The 23,207-nt window shown below is 44.9% G+C and overlaps 1 protein-coding gene across 1 annotated transcript in view; it reads left to right on the forward strand.

The window, feature by feature from the left end:
• The first annotated feature begins 15,802 nt into the window (after window positions 1-15,802).
• plekha7b (pleckstrin homology domain containing, family A member 7b) overlaps window positions 15,803-23,207 on the forward strand; it is a 612,799-nt gene continuing 605,394 nt past the window's right edge. The window contains exons 1-3 of the mRNA XM_070899897.1: window positions 15,803-15,864; window positions 16,607-16,683; window positions 16,854-16,911. Coding sequence (XP_070755998.1) covers window positions 16,671-16,683; window positions 16,854-16,911 — 71 coding nt within the window. The 5' untranslated portion in view covers window positions 15,803-15,864; window positions 16,607-16,670. The remainder of the gene's footprint in view (window positions 15,865-16,606; window positions 16,684-16,853; window positions 16,912-23,207) is intronic.

Below are 23,207 nucleotides of genomic sequence, written 5' to 3' on the forward strand. Positions count from 1 at the left end.
ATCTACTCTGAAATGACAGGTGAGCACAGATGCTGGTAACAATCTTGCAAACAGCAGCTTCATAATTGCTGTTCACTGTGCGTTCCCAAATGTAATGCTTATTTCAGTGTACAATGTAGAAATAAGAGAATAATTCTAGTGTTACATTGTATAATTAGCATGTCTTAAAATGAGCATTCGATTGCTACCTTGGTGGCTTTGTAAGCAAATTCATATTCTGTGCTGTCCTGATGTGAGTGGTTCCAGGTTTGATCTCCAGTCTGTGCTGAGTTAAATGAGCCCAGCTGGAGTATTAGTACAGGTATTTAAATTGATTTTGGTGCCTCTGGGCTAGAGAAGGGAAAAGAATCACTTAGGATTTCTGCCACTGATCACAATCCATTGTCCTGTACTGAAAAGCATACATATATGGCTGTTGGCAGAGGACAGGATCAAGCTCAGTTGTTCTATCGCCCATTGTGCATTGGTTACTGACATTCACTGCCTCGACTTGCAACTGAACAATTGTCTTTTGGTGAGATACAAGTGGGCAGCCAGCAATAGTGGAATCAGAGCACTAGCCGTTATTAAAAAAGAAAATTGAGCAACAAAGAAATGCTGGAGTGAATAAGGTGCATTTCCTTCTGGAGAGGAACTTGAACAAAGATGATATTAGTTTTCACCAATTTTCGATTACTTTTCTTCCTCTCTTTCAGGTATTCCCTCCTTACTGAGGTATGATACTGTGGCAGTGATTACCTTCACATACTTCACTGAAGCAGCCGTTGCTCATGTGTGAGCTTTGGTAGTGGATGTCCAAGTGTGGAGAATATCATAGCTGACTCAGTCCAATCATCAACCAGCAAACACACACATCTATGCACACTTCTAGTGTCGGCTGTTATATTGTTGAATGCCAAGAGAAGTCTTAATTACTGCCAAACAATCTTTCTGGCACTGAAAGTTACATGTTAAAAGTGTGGAGTATCATTCATTCAGATTTTAATTATTGGATTTACTAAGTTGTTGACATGCTTTGGTGCCAGCTTATTAAATCCTGTAATTCCCCCACGTTCTTCCCTTACCTGTCATCTGCTGAAGGTGCTGACTTGTGCTCTGATCCCATGTCATGATGCCAACAGCCCTCTGCTACCTCAACTAAGTTGCAGTTCTTAACCATACAACAAAGGCAAAGAAATTTGATCTCAGTTAAAATGAATTCTTTATTATTTTTTCATTCTTCACAACCACATATTTGGGGTAATTCCATGTACAATGTATACTATGAATCTAACAAAATGTTACATTGATGTTCTAAAACCAAAGAACAATCACAAAATATTTTTAAAATCCACAATAACTACATTGGTGGTTGGTTGATGCTCCTTTTCCTCCCTCACTTCCTTTCCTGATTATTTGCTATGTATAGTTCCACAAACACAAGCACTGGTTACCCTCTGATACCTTGCCCTGAAAGTCATTAATCAATATTCTTAACGGTGTGTAAATGACAGAATCCCACAACCGGCCTGATCCTGTCCTCAGCTGACATTCCCACAGACACACACTTGTGGGGGTCATTGTGGGTATCATGGCTGATTTTCTCCTTCCTATCCAGGTTGTGATCAGCTCACTCTGCACTAACAGATGATTGAGCTTGGAAACATCCCACTGGGTTAGGCTCAGCTACACACTGGGTAAACTTACTGAACTGTGGGCCCCAATTGGTTCATTTATATAACATTTTCTGATGACCTCAGGATAAGAGAATTTAATTACAATGTGATTGATTATTAATTGTGTAACATTCTGTTATATTGACTTCTTTGAGCTGGCCCCACAAAAATAGTTTTGTTTCCCTTCTTTCCTCTTTGTATTCATCTTTGTTTGTCTGTAAATGTAACATTATTTACAAAAGAAACACACTTGTCTTCTGAGTGCGTTAGGCCTAGAACTTTATTATTACTTGTAAACAGCATAATATAAACATCATCAATCATGATGTTTACATGTGTAAGACATGTTGATGTGTGTTTACTAGATGTAGCACTTACTGTTTTCCCAGCACTCAGCCAATCTGCTTAGCATTATGGGCACTGGTCAGCCTCTGGTATTTAGTTTAAGTGTCTTCATGTATAAGAGCATAAGAATTAGGAGCAGGAGTAGGCCATATGCCCTTCGAGCCTGCTCCACCATTTAATAAGATCATGGCTGAACTTCAACCTCAACTCCACTTTCCCGCCGTATCTCCATATCACTTGATTTCCCCTAGACTCCAAAAAATCCATCTATCAACCTTGAATATACTCAATGTTTCAGCATCCACAGCCATTTGGGGTAGAGAATTGCAAAGATTCACAATACCTCTGGATGAAGAAATTCCTTCTCATCTCAGTCTTAAATGGTCGACCCCTTATCCTAGTGTTGGACTCTCCAGCCAAAGAAAAAACAACCTCTTAGCATCTACCCTGTCAATCCCCCTCAGAATCTTATATGTTTCAATGAGAACACCTTTCATTCTTCTAAACTCCAGAGAGTATAGGCTCAATCTCTCCTCATAGGACAAGCTTCTCATCCCATGGATCAACGCATCCAAGGCAAGTATGTCCTTCCTCAGATAAGGAGACAAAATCTGTGCACAGTATTCCAAGTGAAGGAAGAGGCAGAGATGAACTATGAAGTACTGACTGAATAGAAAGATTTTTCATACAGCAGCAGGACAACAAATGTTCAACTTGAAGTTTTATGACATTTAAATAGTCCACGCCCCTGGTCTGTACTGCCTGGTGTAACATTGAGCTACACAAATCGAGAAGGTCCCAGGTTTGATTCTAGATCTATGCTGATTTAACTAATCTCATGTTGGATGGTCTCAATGTCCCCATGTGAGGGAGGGGAAAGAAAATCAACCAGGGTTCCCAATCCTGCTCACTATCCAATTATCCCAGCTGGAAAGTCCACTGCATGAGGATAGCACTTGGCTGTAATCTTCTCATGGAGGAATAGCTTGCCATCTCTCACTGCTGAGGCTCACACACTTAGTTTAAGTACCGGAGGCCAGCCAGACACCAGCAAGAGTCAGCACTTTAATATAAAAGGGGAAGAGAAAGTTTGAAGCCCTCAAGTGATTTTAAAATAATTACCTCAAGATTACAAATATAATGAAGCATGGAACAAGAAAAGGCCATTCAGTCCACTCCTTCCACATAACATGCATAACATAGATAGAACCTAAGATACTCAGATACTTGGCATTGATTCCTGTGATGATGGAAATAGGGGGAGATTTGTTATTTATGGAGGACAGCAAGCCAGGGTTGAATATGAAGGAATGATTATATCTACCCCAATCTATCCCATTGAGGTCTCTACTCCACTCATAATTTTCTGAAGGAAATTAAGAAAATCTGCATAACATTCACCATTCTTTCATATTCAACTTTGGCGTGCTGTCCTCCACAAATAACAAGTCTCCTTCCCCGATTTCCATCATCACAGGGATCAATGCTAAGTATCTGAGTATCTCCGGTTATATTTATCGTTAAAACCTCCAACCATATTCTCATCAGCCTTGAAACCACCACTTTGTAACATTTAATAATAGTAAATACTGTTTACATTTTTGTTCCAATTTAATTTATTTTGCCCCAAAAGTGGTGTTAGAGCAGGCGCTGGCTTAGAGCAAGTCATTTGGTGATTTTGGAATAAAAGATCTTGGGAGCAGTGGAAGTCCAGTGTCTAAGTGAATCATACCAATACCAAATCACTTGCCTTAATGTGCTCTATACTTTTGATATATGAAGATGTTGGAACAGGGTCTGCAGGGAGCTGAGACACTGCTCTGGCTATTATCTCACTGGGGACCTGATTTTCTCATGAGATTTCCAGTTTTCTTTTATCAATGAACTACTTGAGCATGAAATTAAGAAAGACTTTGCCTGTTTAATTCCAGCTTCTTTCGATGAGCTTCCAGACCAGTGATTCCTTGTTCAGGGCTCGGGTGCAAAAGGTAGTATAAATAATAATTCTAAAACAAACAAAAAGGATGAAAGGGAAGTAATTGTCAGAAATTGTGCATTGTCCCTACATATAAAGGTAAAATAAAAAAATGTAAAGTAATGACATCAGGAGAGTGAAATAAGAAATGTGTCAGAACAAGGACATTAGAACAGAAGGACAGGTTAGAGTGTGTGGCCCAAATATGTGTACTTTGTAAAAACCTACGGAATATAAGGAACAAATTGATTGAATTATCAATTATTGACCTGGTTCGGAAATTGGCCAGGGGACAGAGAGTAGGGATAATGGGCAGGAACTCAAATTGGCAGGTTGTAACTAGTGAGATCTGTATGGGAGCCTCAACTATTCATGACTTTATCAATGACTTAGATGATGGGAGAAAGAGCCACATATCTAAGTTTGCTAATGACACAAAGCTAGGCGGCATTGTAAATGGAAGCATAACAATACAAAGTGATATCAATATATTAAGTGAATAGGCAAAACTGTGGCAAATGGATTTCAATGTGGGCAAGTGTGAGTTCATCCACTTTGGACCAAAAATTGATAGATCAGAGTACTTTCTAAATGGTGAAAAGCTAGAAACAGTGAAGATTTAAAGAGACTTAGTGGGTTCATGTACATAAATCATTAAAATATCAAGGACCAGTACAGAAAATAATCAAAAAGGCTAATGGAATGATGGCCTTTATATCTAAAGGATTAGAATACAAGGGGATAGAAATCATACTGCAGCTATACAAAGCCCTGGTTAGACCACACTTGGAGTACTGTGAGCAGTTCTGGGCATCATACCTTAGGAAGAACATGTTAGCTTTGGAGGAATTATAGCCTAGATTTACGAGAATGATACCAGTACTGCAAATTACGAGGAGAGATTACGCAAACTCGGGTTGTATTTCCTGGAATTTAGAAGATTAAAGGGTGATTTGATTGAAGTTTTCAAGATATTAAGGGGAACTGAAGCGGTAGATAGAGATAAACTATTTCCGCTGGTTGGAGAGTCTCAAACTAGGGGATATTGCCTAAAAATTAGAGACAGGTCTTTCAGGAGTAAAGTTAGGAAACACTTCTACATGCAAAGGGTGGTGGATATTTGGAGCTCTCATCCGCAAATGGCAGTTGATGCTACGTCAATTGTGAATTTTAAATTTGAGATTGATAGCTTTTTGTTAACCAAAGATATTAAGGGATGTGGGCCAAAGCCGGGTATATGGAGTTAGGTCACAGATCAGCCACAATCTCATTGAATCATGGCTCGAGGGGCTAAATGGCCTACTCCTGTTCCTATGTTCCTCCGTTCCTATGTTACTGGACTCGTAATCCAGAGGCCTGGACTAATTGATTCAGCCAGATGAGTTCAAATCCCACCATGGCAGCTGGGGATTTAAATTCAGTTAATTAATTAAAACATAAATCTAGAATTTTAAAAAAGCTGGAGACCGCGAAACTACCGGGCCATGAAATTACCCTTCTGGCTCACTTGTATCTTTTAGGGAAGGAAATCTGCTGTCTTGAACCGCTCTGGTACCTACATGTGACTCCAGACCCACAGCAATGTGGTGGACTCTTAACTGCCCTCTGAAATGGCCTAGCAAGACACTCAGTTGTACCAAATCGCTGGGAAAAACAACAATAAGAATGAAATCGGCATCAACCTAGGCACTGGATTTAGACACGAAAAGGCACATTATGCAAACATTTGGGGACTTGTGCCAAGATTGGGAGAGCTGTCCCACAGACTAGTCAAGCAGTAGCCTGACATAGTCGTACTCACAGAATCATACCTTTCAGCGAATGTCCCAGAAGGGTAATTTCATGGTCTGGTAGTTTCATGGTCTCCAGCTTTTTTTAAATTCTAGATTTATTTTTTAATTAATTAACTGAATTTAAGATCCCCGGCTGCCATGGATGGATTTGAACTCATCCCTGGATATGTCCTGTCCCACCAGCAGGACAGACCCACCAGAGGTGGCGGCAGAGTGGTGCACAGTCGGGAGGGAGTGGCACTGGGAGTCTTCAACATTGACTCCGGAACCCATGCAGTTTCATGGCATCAGGTCAAGCCTGGGCAAGGAAACCTCCTGCTGATTACCACCTACCGCCCTCCTGCAGCTGATGAATCACTATGACTCCATGTTGAACCTGACTTGGAAGAAGCACTGAGGGTAGCAAGGGGACAGAATGTACTCTGGTACGGGACTTCAATGTACATCATCATGAGTGGCTTGGTAGCACCAATACTGACTGAGCTGGCCGACATAGCTGCCAGACATAGCTGCGCATGCGGCAGGTCGTGAGAGAACCAACACAAGGGAAAAACCTACTTGACCTCGTCCTCATCAACCTACATGGGGTACAACGGACATGATCTTTACGGTGCGACAACTACAAGAGAAATGCAGGGAACAGCACCAGCCCTTATACATGGCCTGCTTTGACCGTACAAAGGCCTTTGACACTGTTAACCACGAGGGACTATGGAGCGTCCTCCTCTGTTTCGGCTGCCCCCAAAAGTTTATCACCATCCTCTGTCTGCTCCACGACGACATGCAAGCCATGATCCTGACCAACCACAGACCCAATCCACGTCCCGACCAGGGTCAAGCAGGGCTGCATCATTGCGTCAAACCTCTTCTCGATCTTCCTGACTGCGATGTTCCACCTCACACTCAACAAGTTCCCCGCTGGAATGGAACTGTACTATAGAACCAGTGGAAACCTGTTCAACCTTCGTCACCTCCAGGCCAGATCCAAGACCGTCCCATCCTCTGTTGTCGAGCGACAGTAAGTGGAGTCTGCACACATTCAGAGGCTGAACTCCATCTGAAGTCATCGACAACATCTTCACCGAGGCGCACGAAAGCATGGGCCTTAAACTAAACATCTGTAAGACAAAGATCCTCCACCAACCTGTGCCCGCCACATAGCACTGCCTCCCAGTCATCAAGATCCATGGCGCAGCCCTGGACAACGTGGACCACTTTCCATACCTCGGGAGTCTATTATCAGCAAGGGCAGACATCGACGACGAGGTCCAACACCGCCTCCAGTGCACCAGCGCCTCCTTCGAAGATCAGGCCCTCAAATCTGGCACCAAGCTTATGGACTACAGGGCTGGAATGATAACCCGCCCTCCTGTATGGCTCAGAGAGTAGACACCTCAAATCGCTGGAGAAATACCACCAACTGTGTCTCCGCAAGATCCTGCAATTCCCTGGGAGTATAGACACATCAACGTTAGTGTTCTCGATCAGGCCTACATCCCCAGCATCGAAGCACTGACCACATTTGACCAGCTCCGTTTGGTGGGCCACATTGTTCGCATGCCTGATACAAGACTCCCAAAGCAAGCGGTCTACTCAGAACTCTTACACGGCAAGCGAGCCCCAGGTGGGTAGAGGAAATGTTTCAAAGACACACTCAAAGCCTCCTTGACAAAATGCAACATCCTCACCGACACCTGAGAGTCCCTGGCCAAAGATCGCCCGAAGTAGGGGAAAAGCATCCGGGAGTGCGCTGAGCACTTCGAGTCTCATCGACGAGAGCATGCAGAAATCAAGCGCAGGCAGCGGAAGGAACATGCGGCAAACCAGTCCCACCCACCCTTTCCCTCAAAGACTATGTGTCCCACCTGTGCCAGAAACTGTAATTCCAGTATTGGATTATACAATCACCTAAGAACTCACTTTTAGAGTGGAAGCAAGTCTTCCTTGATTTCAAGGGACTGTCTATGATGATGATGATGTGTTACTACCACTGTACTAAATGGAGCAGATTCAGAACAGATCTCGCAGCTCACAACTGGGCATCCATGTGGTGCTGTGGGCCACCAGCAGCAACAGCTGTAGTGCTCAAGACTTGTGCTCCAGAACTAGCCGTACTTCTATCCAGGCTGTTCCAGTACAGCGACAACACTGGCATATACCCGAAAAAGTGGAAAATTGCCCAGGTATGACCTGTCCACAAAAAGCACGACAAATCCAATCCAGCCAATTAAAGCCCCTTCAATCTACTCTCAATCATCAGCAATGTGATGGAAGATTTCATTAAAAGTGCTATCAAGCAGCACTTACTCACTAATAACCTGCTCACCGATGCTCAGTTTGTGTTCAACCAGCACCACTTATCTCCAGACCTCATAACAGCCTTGGTCCAGACATGGACAAAAGAGCTGAATTCCAGAGATGAGCTGAGAGTGACTGCCCTTAACATCAAGGCAGCATTTAACTGAGTGTGGCATCAAGTAGCTGTCGTAAAATTGAAGTCAGTACGAATCAGGGAAAACTCTCCACTGGCTAGTGTCATGAATCTTACCGAGCACAGAGTACGGTCGTTGTGGTGGTTGGAGGCCACATTGGGCTGATAAGTTGCAAGCAACTTTCGCACAATACATGTGATAGGCAAAGACTATCTCTAACAAGAGACAGTTTAAACACCTCCCCTTGACATTCAATGGAAGTACCATAATCGAATCCCCCACCATCAACATCCTTGGGGTCACCATTTACCAGAAACTTAACTGAACACATAAATACTGTGGCTACAAGGGCAGATCAGAGACTGGATATTCACGGCAAGTAACTCATCCCCTGATTCTCCAAAGCCTTTCTACCATCTACAAGGCACAAGTCAGGAGTATAATGGCATTCTCTCCACTTGCCTGGATAAATGCAGATCCATCAACTCTCAAGAAACGCGACATCATCCAGGACAAAGCAATCCATTTGACTGCCACCCCATCCACCATCTTAAACATTCATCCCTCCACCACAGTGTCTGCAGTGTGTACCATCTACAAGTTGCACTGCAGCTACTTGCCAAGGCTTCTTTGACAGCACTTCCCAAAACCATAACCTCTACCACCTAGAAGGACAATGGCAGCATGCGCATAGGAACACCAGCACCTCCAAGTTCCCTCCAAGTCACACACCATCCTGACTTGGAAATACATTACTTTTCCTTCATCGTCGCTGGGTCAAAATCCTGGAATTCCCTACCTAATGACACTGTGGGAGTACCTTCATCATTGAATGCAACAGTTCAAGAAGGTGGCTCATCACCACCTTCCCAAGGAAAGTTAGGGATGAGCAATAAATGTTGGCCTTGCCAATGACGTCCACATGAGTGAATAAAAAAATATTTACATATATACATCTACCATTTATCAGGTTTGTGTTTGTTCCAGTTCACCTTGTTGCCATCCCTGCGAAATAAATCTGTCTGTGGTATAAAATCTTCCTCGGTTCCGGTTAAGGTTAAATTTGGGCTGAGCATTAGTGTTCCATTTCCCACAGTTGGGTTCTGAGTTATGGTCAAACTATACATGGGCTCGAGGTTAAGGTTGAGAAGGCAGCAAAATTATTTTCGGAACATAGGAACAGGAGTAAGCCTTTTAGCCCCTCGAGCCTGTTCCACCATTCAATGAGATCATTGCTGATCTGCGACCTAACTCCATATATCCCTTAATACCTTTGGTTAACAAAAAGCTATCAATCTCAGATGTAAATTTAACAATTGATCTAGCATCACTTGCCATTTGTGGGAGAGTTCCAAACTTCAACCATCCTTTGTGTGTAGAAATGTTTGCTAATTTCACTCCTGAAAGGTCTGGTTCTAATTTTTAGATCATGCACCCTAGTCCTAGATTCCTCAACCAGCGTAAATAGTACTCTCCATCTACCCTATCTATTCCCTTTTAATATCTTGAAAACGTCGATCAAATCGTCCCCTCAACCGTCTAAATTCCAGGGAATACAAAGCTAGTTTGTGTGATCTCTCCTTGTAATTTAACCCTTGGGAGTCCGGGTATCATTCTGGTAAACCTACTCTGCACTCCCTCCAAGGCCAATATATCCCCCCCCGAGGTGTGGCACCCAGAACTGCTCACAGTACTCGAGGTTCGAGGTGTGGTCTAACCAGGGCTTTGTATAGCTGCAACATAACTTCTACCCCTTGTATTCTCGTACTCGCGAGATAAAGTCTAGCATTCCATTAGCATTTTTGATTATTTTCTGTTATATATGCATTAACTATGTAAACAGGCATGATATACCACCAGAGGGCGCTACTGTTGAAGGCCCCAGGGGTTACCTGCCCAGGTGTGCAGGGCCATATAAAGGGGTGCCCACCATGCTGCTACCTCATGCTGGAGTTGAAATAAATGGGCTATGGCCATACCAGTTTAAGCAGTGTACAGAGCCTTGTGGAGTCTTTATATATGTATTAAAGACATAACATTTTCTGTATCTTTTCTATGTACCTGGAGGTCCAAATCTCATTGGCTCTCCACTGTTTTTATCTTTTCACCATTTAGAAAGTAGTCTGCTCGATCCTTTTTATATCCAAAGTGGACAACCTCACATTTGCCTATATGGAAATGCATTTGGCACATTTTTGCACATTCGCTTAATCTATCAATATCCTATTGTAATTTTATACTTTCATCTCTACACTGTCTACTATGCCGCATAGTTTTGTTTCATCGGTAAATTTGGATATGTGGCTTTCCTTGCCATCATCTAAGTCGTTAATAAATACTACGGTGAGATGTGAGCCATAACTCGGCGCTGAGCAGTGCCTTTTGGAGAGATGGTGAGAGATCCGAGGTGTGGAGAATCGGAGTGAGAGTTTTGAGGTAATGCTTCCCTCTCCCAGGTTTTAGCTCCCAGCTGAGGACCGGCATTGGGATGGCTAGAGATCCGATTCGTAGGAGGAGGAGAGGTCAGAGTGGCTGCCGCCATTGCACGCACCACGTGCTTGATAGGGGCTCCGCAGTTGAGTAGGACCGGTGGCCGGAGGGAGGCAAGATCGTCGCCAGAGTCGGATGTGGACAGGGTACAGCCAAAGCATCGACGGAGCCGGGTGCGAGGGCGGAGAGAGAGGGTACAGTCCGGAACACCACCAGGATCAAGTGTGAGGGCGAAGAGAGAGGGTAGGGCCCAAGCCTGTGGTCGGAGCTGGTTAGAGGCTCAGCAGACACCATCAGGGATCGCGTCGGACAGCTGAGTCAGCCACATCCAGTGGGGGAGTGAAAATCTTGGCAGCAGGAAGGCCCAGGACGACTGGAGACCACAACCTCCAGATCAATCTGGGTGGTAAATCCTGTGCTCACAGATGGAGGTAAGGAGCAGAGATGTTTGGGGGATGGGCAGTGGGCTCAGGTAGCTGCCCTTGCAGCATGGATTTTAGGGTAAGAAATGCACCCACTATTAGGGCCAGGGGAAACTTAAAACAGTGGGGGGGGGGAGGGGGGGAAGGAGATTGGGGAAGAATGAGTGAAGGACGGCAATGGATGGCCAGCGGTAAATTTGTTCAGGGAGAGCTCCCTAAGCAGCTGCCATTCCGGAGGCCATCGGCTCAGATCTCACCGTATAGCTTGGTCTCCAGTCGTCTTGGACCACCTTGCCACTGGGCCAAGACCTCGCTCTGCTAAACCCGTGTGGTAGCTGGTCTGCAACGGCCACCCCACCTTAAAAGAACTCACGCACAGGCATCTTCCACTCTTCAAAATGAAGTTCGGGTCCTGGAACGTCAGCACCCGCATGGACAACCCCAATCGCGACAGAGCGGAACGCCGCACTGCTATTGTTGCCCGGGAGCTCAGACGCGTCAACATTGACATCGCCGCCCTAAATACGACCCGGCAGGCAGGGGAAGGCCAGCTCAAAGAGCAAGGAGGCGGCTACACCTTCTTCTGGAAAGGCAACCCAGAAGAAGAATGCCACCTCCATGGAGTGGGCTCCGCCATCAAGAATGAGCTGGTGGGCCATCTCAGAGACGCCCCTTGCGAGATAAGCGAACGTCTCATGACTTTTCGATTCACTCTAGCCCGGAACCAGTGCACTACAGTCAACAGCGTGTAAGCCCCAACACTGGAGCTACAGTTGAGACCAAAGAGGAATTCTACTCCAGCCACGAACAATCCCTGTCCTGAATCCCAATGGACGACAAACTGATCCTACTTGGCGACTTCGACGCCAGAGTCGGAAAGGACACAGACCTCTGGGGTGGTGTGATCGTCAGAGAGGGGGCAGGGAAAACCAACTCCAGCGGTACCCTGCTCCTGACAAAATGCCTCAAACATGGCCTTGTCATCACCAACACCTTGTTCTGTCAGAGGGACAAGTATAAGTCATCATGGCAGCACCCTCACTCCAAGCACTGGCATTTGCTCAACTACGTCATCGTCCGAGCGGGGGACCGCAAGGACATGCGCATCATATGCGCCATGACATGAGATGATGACTGCTGGACGGACCACCGCCTAATCCGCTCCGTCATTAACATCATAGGCAGTCCCTCGGAATCAAGGAAGACTTGCTTCCACTCTTAAAATGAGTTCTTTGGTGGCTGTACAGTCCAATACGAGAACCACAGTCTCTGTCACAGGTGGGGCAGATAGTCGTTGAGGGAAGGGGTGGGTGGGACTGGTTTGCCGCATGCTCTTTCCGCTGCCTGCGCTTGACTTCTGCATGCTCTCGGCGATGAAACTCGAGGTGCTCAGCACCCTCCCGGATGCACTTCCTGCACTTAGGGCAGTCTTTGGCCAGGGACTCCCAGGTGTCATTGGGGATGTTGCACTTTATCAGGGAGGCTTTGAGGGTGTCCTTGCAATGTTTCCGCTGCTCACCTTTGGCTTGTTTGCCGTGAAGGAGTTCCGAGTAGAGCGCTTGCTTTGGGAGTCTCGTGTCTGGCATGCAAACGATGTGGCCTACTCAGCGGAGCTGATCAAGTGTGGTCAGTGCTTCAATGCTGGGGATGTTGGCCTGGTTGAGAATGCTAACGTTGGTGCGTCTGTCCTCCCAGGGGATTTGTAGGATCTTGCGGAGACATCGTTGGTGGTATTTCTCCAGCAACTTGAGGTGTCTATTGTACATGGTCCATATTTCTGAGCCATACAGGAGGGCGGGTATTACTACAGCCCCAAAACAGCGACGGCAACAAAAACAATGCCGCAGGAAAATCAACACAGAGGCACTCAACGATTCTATTAAGAAAGTCCTATTCAGCCAGCGCCTCACTGCCAATCTGGCGACCCTTGATAACCCAGAGACGCAGAGTACCCACAGCGCCTGGTTTTCCCTCAAGGCCTCCATAATCAGCACCTGAGAAGAGACGCTCGGTCACTCGACCAGGAAACTCCAAGACTCGTTCGATGAGTACGACCAGGAGATCCAGGAGCTAATTAGCCGCAAGCGCAGGCATTTTTGAACTTAAAACAGCAACTCAACATGAGAACAAGAAAGCAGCTCTACAGATGGCTGAAGGCTGAGGTCCAGCAAAAAACCCGTGGCCTAAAAAACAGATGGTGGCTGGAGAAAGCACAGGAGATTCAGCAGTTAGCCGACAATCACGACGAGTGTGGAATCTTCAGCATTGGCAAGACCACCTACAGCCCAAGCACCCAAGGCCATACTTCACTGCTGGCCAACAACGGTGAGGTACTCATCAAGGACAGAGAGGCAGTCAGTACCCATTGGAAGGAGCATTTCAAAGATCTCCTTAACCGAGACTCTGTCTTCGGCGCGAGTGTCCTTGACTCCTCCATCCTGCAGCATGCTACCCGCCAACATCTCGGCACAACCCCAGTCTGGCACAAGGTAGCAAAGGCCATCCATCAGCTGAAGAATAACAAGGCAACAGGAGCAAATGAAATTCCCGCTGAAGCACTAAAGCATGGCGGAGAAGCTCTTTTGGCATGAATACTTGACCTCATTTCTCTTACCTGGAAGGAGGAGAGCATGCCAGGAGACCTCGGGGACGGCGTAATCGTGACCATCTTCAAAAAAGGGGACACGTCCGACTGCAGTAACGACAGAGGAATCTCCCTCCCTGCTGTTGGCCACAGGGAAAATCATTGAAGAATCCTCCTCCTCTACTTCCTGTGGCTGAAGAGCTCGTCTGAGAGTCGCAATGCGGATTCCGTCCACATGATCTTCACCGCGCAACAACTATGAGAAATGCAGGAAGCAGCATTAACCCCCCCGTACATGGCCTTCTTTGACCACACAAAGGCCTTTGACATTGTCAACCACGAGGGATTATGGAGCGCTCTCCTCCATTTCGGATACTCTCAAAAGTTTGTCACCATCTTCCATCTGCTCCACGATGACATGCTAGCAGTGATCCTGACCAATGGATCCACCACAGACCCAATCCACGTCCGGACCGGGGTCAAGCAACGTTCTTTTCGATCTTCCTTGCTGCAATGCTACAACTCACCCCTAACAAGATCCCCGCCAGAGCGGAGCTAAACTATCGAACAGATGGGAATCTGTTCAACATCCACCGCCTCCAGGCCAGATCTAAGGTCATCCCATCCTCTGTCATTGAACTACAGTGCGCAGATGATACTTGCGTCTGTGCACACTCGGACGCCGAACTTCAAGCCATCGTCAACACCTTCATCGAGGCGTACGAGAGCTTGGGCCTTATGCTAAACATCCATAAGACAAAAGTCCTCTACCAACCTGACCCCGCCACACAGCACTGCCCCCCCGATTATCAAAATCCACGACGTAGTCCATTTTCCATACCTCGGGAACTTACTGTCAGCAAGAGCAGACATTGACGACGAGGTCCAACACCGCCTTCAGTGTACCAGTGCAGCCTTCGGTTGCCTGAGGAAGAGAGTGTTTGAAGACCAGGACCTCTATTCTGGCACCAAGCTCATGGTCTACAGGGCACTAGTGATACACGCCCTCCTATATGGCTCAGAGACATGGATTATATACAGCAGACACCTCAAAGCACTGGAGAAGTACCACCAGTGCTGCCTCCGCAAGATCCTGCAAATCCATTAGCAGGACTGACGCACCAACGTCAGTGTTCTCGCTCAGGCCAACATCCCCAGCATCGAAGCATTGACCACGCTCGATCAACTCCATTGGCCAGGCCACATTGTCTGCATGCCCGACACGAGACTCACAAAGCAAGCACTCTATCTGGAACCTCAACACGGCAAGCGAGCCCCAGGTGGAAAGAGGAAATGCTTCAGGGACACCCTCAAAGCCTCCTTGACAAAGTGCAACATCCACACCGACTCCTGGGAATCCCTGGCCCACAACCGCCCAAAGTGCAGGAATAGCATCCGTGAGGGCGCTGAGCAACTCGAGTCCCATCACCAACAACAAACAGAAACCAAGCATAGACAGCGGAAGGAGCGTGCATCAGCCCAGCCTCCCCGACCACTCTTTCCTTCAACCACGGTCTGTCCTACCTGTGACAGAGACTGTAATTCCCGCATTGGACTCCTCAGTCACCGGAGAATTCACTTTTAGAGTGGAAACAAGTCATCCTCGACTCCGAGGGACTGCCTATGACGATGATGATAATAAATACTGTCAATAGTTGAGGCAGTTTCATTTTAAATAAAAATTACATTGAAAATTAAATGATTTTATTGAATTGGATAGTTTAATTTTACCTGAAGGATTTGTCAGTATGTATTATGGGGCCAGTATATTTTGTGACACTGGCCTTGCTGCTGCCAGTTTCTCAGTCACTGTGCTGGTGCCTCACAGCCAGTGGCACTCTTCTTCACGGGCAAAGGCTGTGGGGGCAGGTTCAAATTTTTGGATGTGTCAAGCACTGTCGGGGCATACTGAAAGGCTCACGTGGTTGGGGAGTGGCCATATTCCTCGAGGCTTCATCACGTGGCCTCCCGCCCTACCTACCTACCTAAACAGCCTCCCAATCTCTAATAATTTACAACTAATAAACAAAAAAAGTGTTCAAATATTTTTTTTTTTAATAATGTCCCCTTTATTTTTTTTTTCCAGGGTTGCTTGGAGCAGTGTTCAGGAGATTAATCTTCCATTCCTGGAGACTGTAGTACTATCCTGGAGTGCTGGCAACCTTACGGTGAGCAACCTTCTGAACAAATGGCCCTTCAACCATTATGCAAGAGGACTAACCGTTGTGGCATTGGCAAACTTCTCAATAAATAATGCTCAGCTATATAGCACCCCCCCCCCCAAAAAAAAATCAATATCCATTCTGTTATAATTTGCAGTAGAGGTTGGCAAATGAATTTGATGTGCAATCTGATTAAAGAATGGGATGATTTATTTGATGCAATGTATCCAGTAACAGGTATGCAATACTAAACATTGCAGAATGGGTGCATAATGAGTGATTGTTGCATAGCTGCTTGTTATCAGTGCACGTTCCCACCTCCTTCTCTCTCCCCCCACCACCCTGGCAGCTGACGTGTTAATCGGCGCTCGCTCCTCTTTTAAAGGGATTGAGATTTTTTTTGGGGTGTGGAATTGTTATTTTGCGTCGGCGGACACAAAGCCCGAGCTGCTCCTTTAACCCCGCGGCGCGTCCTTGATCGCGGGCCGATAATCCGGCAGACCATTGAGAGACCGGAGGCAGTGTTTCATGCCAGGATCATGGCGGCCGGATTGAGGCGGGAGACGCTACCTGCTCACTGGTCTTACGGCGTCTGCGGAGATGGTCGGATCTTTTTCATTGAGTACGTTTACCCGGAGCAACTTTCACACAGTCTTGTCGCTTTCAAACGCTCAATGATTTACTTTTTTAAAAAAAAATCACTATTTTATTTGTGTGTGAGACTCTCCCTTTGTTTTGTTTCCCGCAGCGATCAAACACGAACCACCACTTGGTTACATCCACGAACTGCCGAACCTGTCAACTCCGGCCATATGATCCGATCAGGTGGGTCGAGCGAGACTTTACTAACTTTTTAAAAAAGTGGCCAGTTCCTATTTGTATAGATTATTTTTTTTGTGGTTGCAATTGAGACGGGCGCAAACATAAAGTTTCAGCCTCTGACTGGGAACTCTCTCTCTCTCTCTCTCTCTCTCCCTCAATCTCTTTATTTACAGATCTACCTCGAGGATGGGAGGAAGGGTTCAGTGAAGACGGCGCCAGCTATTTCATTAAGTGAGTTGCTGGCTGGTTTTTTCTTTGTTGCTGCTGCAAACTTGTAACACTCCAAGCAGGTGAACCAGGCAAAGATCATATTTAGTTACCACATCCCGCTTTGCCTCAGATCCACCTGTCTTGCTTCCAGTGGGTGTGCTGTTGGGTGGATTTGCTTTAGCATTTTTTTTTGCTCACAAGAGGCCTTTTATTTAATAGTTCAAGCGAAAGCACAAAGGTTACTCAGAAGGTAGAATTTACTACCGGTTGAGTTTACTATTGGGTGCTTTCTGGTCGTGCAAATATTTAATGATTGCAGAGGTGATCATATGATCGTGGAATGTAAGTAACAGGTTGTCACGTGAAGTTTATAACCTGTGAGATTGAGAGTTGCAGTGTTTGAACTTGAGGCTGTATATATTTTGTTTGTGGAGTTTCCTGGCCTCGTTAGTATTTTCTTTTCCAAAATACAGCACCAGAGAAAAAGGGAAAGCAGATAAATGTCCTCTCCTTTCTGTTCCAATGCAAATCATGGACTGACTGTGTTCCCCCCCGGCTGGGTGAAACTGCAAATCAATACAATGTAGAAGCTCAGCTCGTGTCTGTGGCTGTTACGAATTAAATTGGGTTGTTGTGGTGGGTAAAAGGGGAATTTATGAATTATGCGGAATACTCCAGTGTCCCACTAATAATGTAGGAGATGTTAATCTTTGCTTTGTCGTTTCACAAAAAAGCGTTGTAATGACAATATTTTTTCCCCACATTGCAGTTTTAGAATTTGTATGGTTGCTATGGTGATAAACAGCTCCTCGCAGTGAATTGTTCAGTGTCTAATTCAAATTTCTAATGCTTTCTTTCCACTCCCCAGTAAAAACAAGTAGTGCTGATTTTAAAAATATTCCTGGTATTCTGTGTGAAGTGGTGTCCTGATTTGATATTTGTATGGGTAAAACCTGCTTATAATGTGTAGGAGTGAATTATGAGATCGTTACACAGATGAGGAGTCTGATGGTATATAACCTGCGAGAACATTTACAATCCTCATTTGAAGCACAAATTAAATTTTGTTCTGCATTTCATTATTGGCTGTCTCGTAGTTATGTAATGTACAAAAAAATTCTAGTTGCCTGTAGATTTAAAAAGCTCCTAAAAACTGTTGGTGATTTATCTTACAATATGGATTCTTGTAACACATCGAATCATAGAACAGTTACAACACAGAAGAAAGCCGTTCGGCCAGTCAAGCCTGTGCTGACTCTCGGCTCGTCCAATCTCCTGCCCTTTCCCCTGTAGCCGAGCTCCAGATATTTATCCAACTCCCTTTTGAAAGATGAAATGGAGTCTGCCTCCACCACCTTTTCAGGCAGTGCATTCCACATCTTACCCACTTGCTGTGTTTTTAAAAAAAAAAAGTTTTTTTCTTGCATCATCTTTGGTTGTTCTGCCAATCACTTTAAATCTGTGTCCTCTGGTTCTTGAGCCTTCTGCCAATGGGAACAGTTTCTCTCTCTCTCTCGCTATTCTGTCCAGACCCCTCATGTTCATGAAAATAAAATACAATTCTTTTTTATGTTCTAAGCAGGGTATTTATGTGACTGACAGTTTTTTTTTAATGCTGCTTAGTAAACTACCAGGTTATTAGAAGTGATACTGTTTTCCTTTTTTAGATGCTGATTGGAACCATGCGTGTGTATGCCATAATTCAATGGGATGGTGTCTGCATCTTTGTGACAAGTTCCAAAGGGCAGGAGATTGGACTAGCCAAGAGTCAGCACAGGTGTGACTGGCCAAATGGCTGCCTTCCGTGTTAGAATCTTTCTATGATTCTATGTTACAAGAATCCATATTGTCAGATAAATTGCCAACAGTTTTTAGGAGTTTTTTAAATCCACAGGCAGCAAGTAGCTCACCATGTTCAGTTTTCAACTGCATGTGTTATGAAGGGCTTAAGTTTGGTAGCTGAGGCAAATGTTGCTGACGATCATTCTAGGAAATTCTTCAGCATTCTTTTTAAATGGTTTAGTTAAGATCAGAATCTTACGTTAAAATAATGCTCACCTTGCAGGGTCATAGGTCATAAGTACTTCTGAAAAGTAAATTTAAATCAGATGACTATCAAAGATGTAAAGGCCGATAAATGTCCAGAATGATCTGGGCAAGGCAGTAGGAACGTTAAGTGTGTTCAAAATATAGTTAAACGGATATTCAGTTAGAATTCCAGAAGGACATGCTTTAGTAGGACAACTGTCCTTTTCTTGTCCATGACTTTCATTTTTTTTGTAAGACCTGTGCTTCATTTAGTAGTCACGTAGCTGAAACAAAGTGCAGATGCTGAAATAATTTTAATAAAATATTGTACCATCTGAATACAGACACATTGAAATACAGTAAATATAGTTTATTTTTGAACAGACAGCCAGCTTTGTCACTCCTTGTGTGGTGTCTCCTAAAATAATTTTTCTGCCTCTGGCTGATTCTCAGATAAATTGGTAGCACAAGCTAGCACTGGTCTCCGTTTTAAAATGACAAACATTGACAGGCAGCTAGAATCCTTCAAACCCTTGAGGCAGGAGCAGCCTTTTGGAGTGGAGGAGAGAGTAGTGCAGGTGAAGGTTTCCAGAATTATAAATTATTAGTCTTTGGCCAAAGGCCGAGTGAACCAGGCCTTTGGATGCAGTTAGGGACAACACAGAACTGTGAGTGTACCAGGTTCTGGGGACATGGATAGAATGATAACTGTCCTCTCTCTCTCTCTCTCTCTCTCTCTCTCTCTGCCCCAAGGGCTAGGTACACTCGCTATCCTGTCCTGTTTCTAAATATGTCTGCGGGCTTGGTTTACTTGATTCTCCCAAAATGGCTCTGATAATCCATCCCCCGACAGCCCTCGCCTGCCTCACTCTCCGTAAATTGGTGGTGTGCCTTCATTTATCTGGCCCAACCGGCACATCCCCGCACCATGAATTGGAGAATTCTGGCTGACAGTCAGGGTTAAAATTGTGCACCATTTCATGTTGCCTACAACCCCCCCAACCCCCCCTACCCCCAACCTGGCAGAATCACCAGTATCCCATACAAGTCATCCAGAGCCAGAAAAGCTATTTTAGTAATTGCCACACGAGCAGTGTGAATGGGTGCGAGTGAAAACATTCTCAATTCATCGAAAAAGTTAACAGTTTGCAACTCATGATTTTTATATACTTCCCCTCAGCCTCCTCCCCTCATGCCCCACCACCATAATGCAACTGAACGAGTGTATTGGGTATAGCTGCAGCTTAAGTCATGCCCAGTTCATGTCCCACTGCACTTCAACTGTAACTACTTTTCATATGTGTGAGGCTACTGGGTTTCAGTTTTCACAGGCAACATATTGAATTGGAAAATGTCATTCCAAATCGTCAATAAAAATCCTGATATCCAACATAATACAAATAAATTTAACCTATTCTGTTGTCTTGAAACTGTGTCCTTGGTCACATAGCTTTTATGCAAGACAGTGTTTTTTGAATTGTATGTTTTTTGAGTTGTCAGTTTGAACCTGTTCATCAGTTTTTTTGAGTTTTACTGGTTAACAAGTATATTGTTAACTTTTTCTTTAGCTAATTATGGCCATGGGTAAATTCTGAAAGTTTTCAAATCTTCATTGTGTAAAAACATATACTTGTGTAAAATGAATTTGCAAAATGTAACAGATTTCATAAAACATTTGTGATGAGGCAGATCTGCAGGGACCAAGCTGTACTTTATTCAAGCCTAAGTGAATTTACACTTGGGTGTGGATTTATATTTTTGTTTAGGTAAGATCTCCTCACTTGGTACTTGCTTGTCTTGAGTTGCATATTCTGTAGTACAAAGTCCTGTAGTTACTATATATTTTTCCCACTTTTGATAGAGGTTTCTGTTACTAGTGCCATTCTTTGGAAAGACTTATTTTCTCCACAGCAGTCAATTTCACCAATGTACAGGTTCCTTGAATATTGTGTACAGTTTTTGTTATGTCTTGAATAAAGAGTCAGACTAGATACTGCAAGCTCAAAGTAAGGTGTGACCTTAGTCCTTTATTACAGATCAGAGTGCCTCTCCAGCCTGTGAGGCCTCCTTATATACAGGTGCTCACAAGGGATTGTGGGATCCCTTGGGACTCCAGGGGATAAGCCCTCTGGTGGTTAGACATGGTATTTACAGGTTTACATACATAACACTCTGCCCCCCCCGAAAGTCAATAGTGTAACTATTTACAACGTGAGTCGATCTGGGGCCTTCCTTTTCCTGGTTGATCTTCTCGGTGCAAATGCTGGTTTAGGTGAGTCTTTTATTGGGCCCTCGCTGGGCTGCTGCGGGTGATGGGTTCTGCTTTGTGGTCAACCGCTGGGTCAGTTGCCACTTGTGCGTGTCTTGGAGGGTCGAAAAAGGTGGAGTCTATTGTGGGTTGTTCTGGATAGTCTGTAAATCTGAGTTTGGTTTGGTCCAAGTGTTTCCTGCAGTTGAGTCCATTTGAGAGCTTGACCACAAACACCCTACTCCCCTCTGGCCAAAACAGTTCCAAGAAGCCACTTGGGACCTTGTCCATAGTTCAACACAAATAGAGCATCATTTATCTCAATTTCGCGTGACACATTTGCGTGATCATGATATGTATTCTGTCGAAGCCACCTGCTCTCTACCTGTTTGTGTAGATCAGGATGTACTAACGAGAGCCCTGTCTGAAGTGCCCTTTTCATGAGCAGTTCAGCAGGAGAGCCCCAGTGAGCGAGTGGGGTCTTGTGCAGTAACTTAGCAGGACTCGGGATAAGCGAGTCTACAGTGAGCCTTCAGTTACCCTTTTCAAGCTCTGCTTGACTGTTTGAACTGCTCGTTCTGCCTGACCATTGGACGCTGGTTTAAACGGGGCAGATGTGACATGTTTGATCCTATTGCGGGTCATGATCTCTTTGAACTCAGCACTGGTAAAGCACGGCCCATTGTCACTTTTATAAGGACATTAGGCAGGCCGTGCGTGGCAAACATGGCCCGTAGGCTTTCAATGGTGGCAGCGGAGGTGCTTGCTGACATTGTCACATATTCAATCCATTTGGAGTACGCATCTACAACCACTAAGAACATTTTTCCCAAAAATGGGCCTGCATAGTCGATACGGACTCTGGACCACAGTTTGGAGGGCCAGGACCGTAAACTTAGTGGCACCTCCCTGGGCACATTGCTTAACTGTGAACAATTGTACATCACTAGAGTAAAAATAAAACATGGAAGGTGGCTCAACCGTGGCTAATAAGGGAAATTAAAGATAGTGTTAAGTCCAAGGAAGAGGCATATAAATTGGCCAGAAAAAGCAGCAAACCTGAGAACTGGGAGAATTTTGTAATACAGCAGAGAAGGACGAAGGGTTTAATTAGGAGGGGGAAAATAGATTATGAGAGGAAGCTTGTTGGGAACATAAAAACTGACTACAAAAGCTTCTATGGATATGTGAAGAGAAAAAGATTAGTGAAGACAAACGTAGGTCCCTTGCAGTCAGATTCAGGTGAATTTATAATGGGGAACAAAGAAAGGGCAGACCAGTTAAACAAATATTTTGGTTCTGTCTTCATGAAGGAAGACACAAATAACCTTCCGGAAATACTAGGGGACCGAGGGGTAGTGAGAAGGAGGAACTGAAGGAAATCCTTATTAGGTGGGAAATTGATGGGATTGAAGGCCGATAAATCCCCGGGGCATGATAGTCTGCTTTCCAGAGTACTTAAGGAAGTAGCCCTAGAAATAGTGGATGCATTGGTGATCATTTTCCAACAGTCTATCGATTCTGGATCTGTTCCAATGGACTGGAGGGTGGCTAATGTAACACCACTTTAAGAAAGGAGGGAGAGAGAAAACGGGTAATTATAGACCGGTTAGCCTGACATCAGTAGTGGGAAAAATGTTGGAATCAATTATTAAAGATGAAATAGCAGCACATTTGGAAAGCAGTGACGAGATTGGTCCAAGTCAGCATGGATTTATGAAAGGGAAATTCTGCTTGACAATTCTTCTAGAATTTTTTTGAGGATGTAAATAATTAAGTGGACAAGGGAGAACCAGTGGATGTGGTGTATTTGGACTTTCAAAAGGCTTTTGACAAGGTCCCACACAAGAGATTGGTGTACAGAATCAAAGCGCATGGTATTGGGGGTAATGTACTGACGTGGATAGAGAACTGGTTGGCAGACAGGAAGCAGAGAGTCGGGATAAACGGGTCCTTTTCAGAATGGCAGGCAGTGACTTGTGGGGTGCCGCAGGGCTCAGTGCTGGGACCCCAGCTATTTACAATATATATCAATGATTTC

Source organism: Pristiophorus japonicus, chromosome 14 (genome assembly GCF_044704955.1).
Source record: "Pristiophorus japonicus isolate sPriJap1 chromosome 14, sPriJap1.hap1, whole genome shotgun sequence".
Lineage (NCBI taxonomy): Eukaryota > Metazoa > Chordata > Chondrichthyes > Pristiophoridae > Pristiophorus > Pristiophorus japonicus.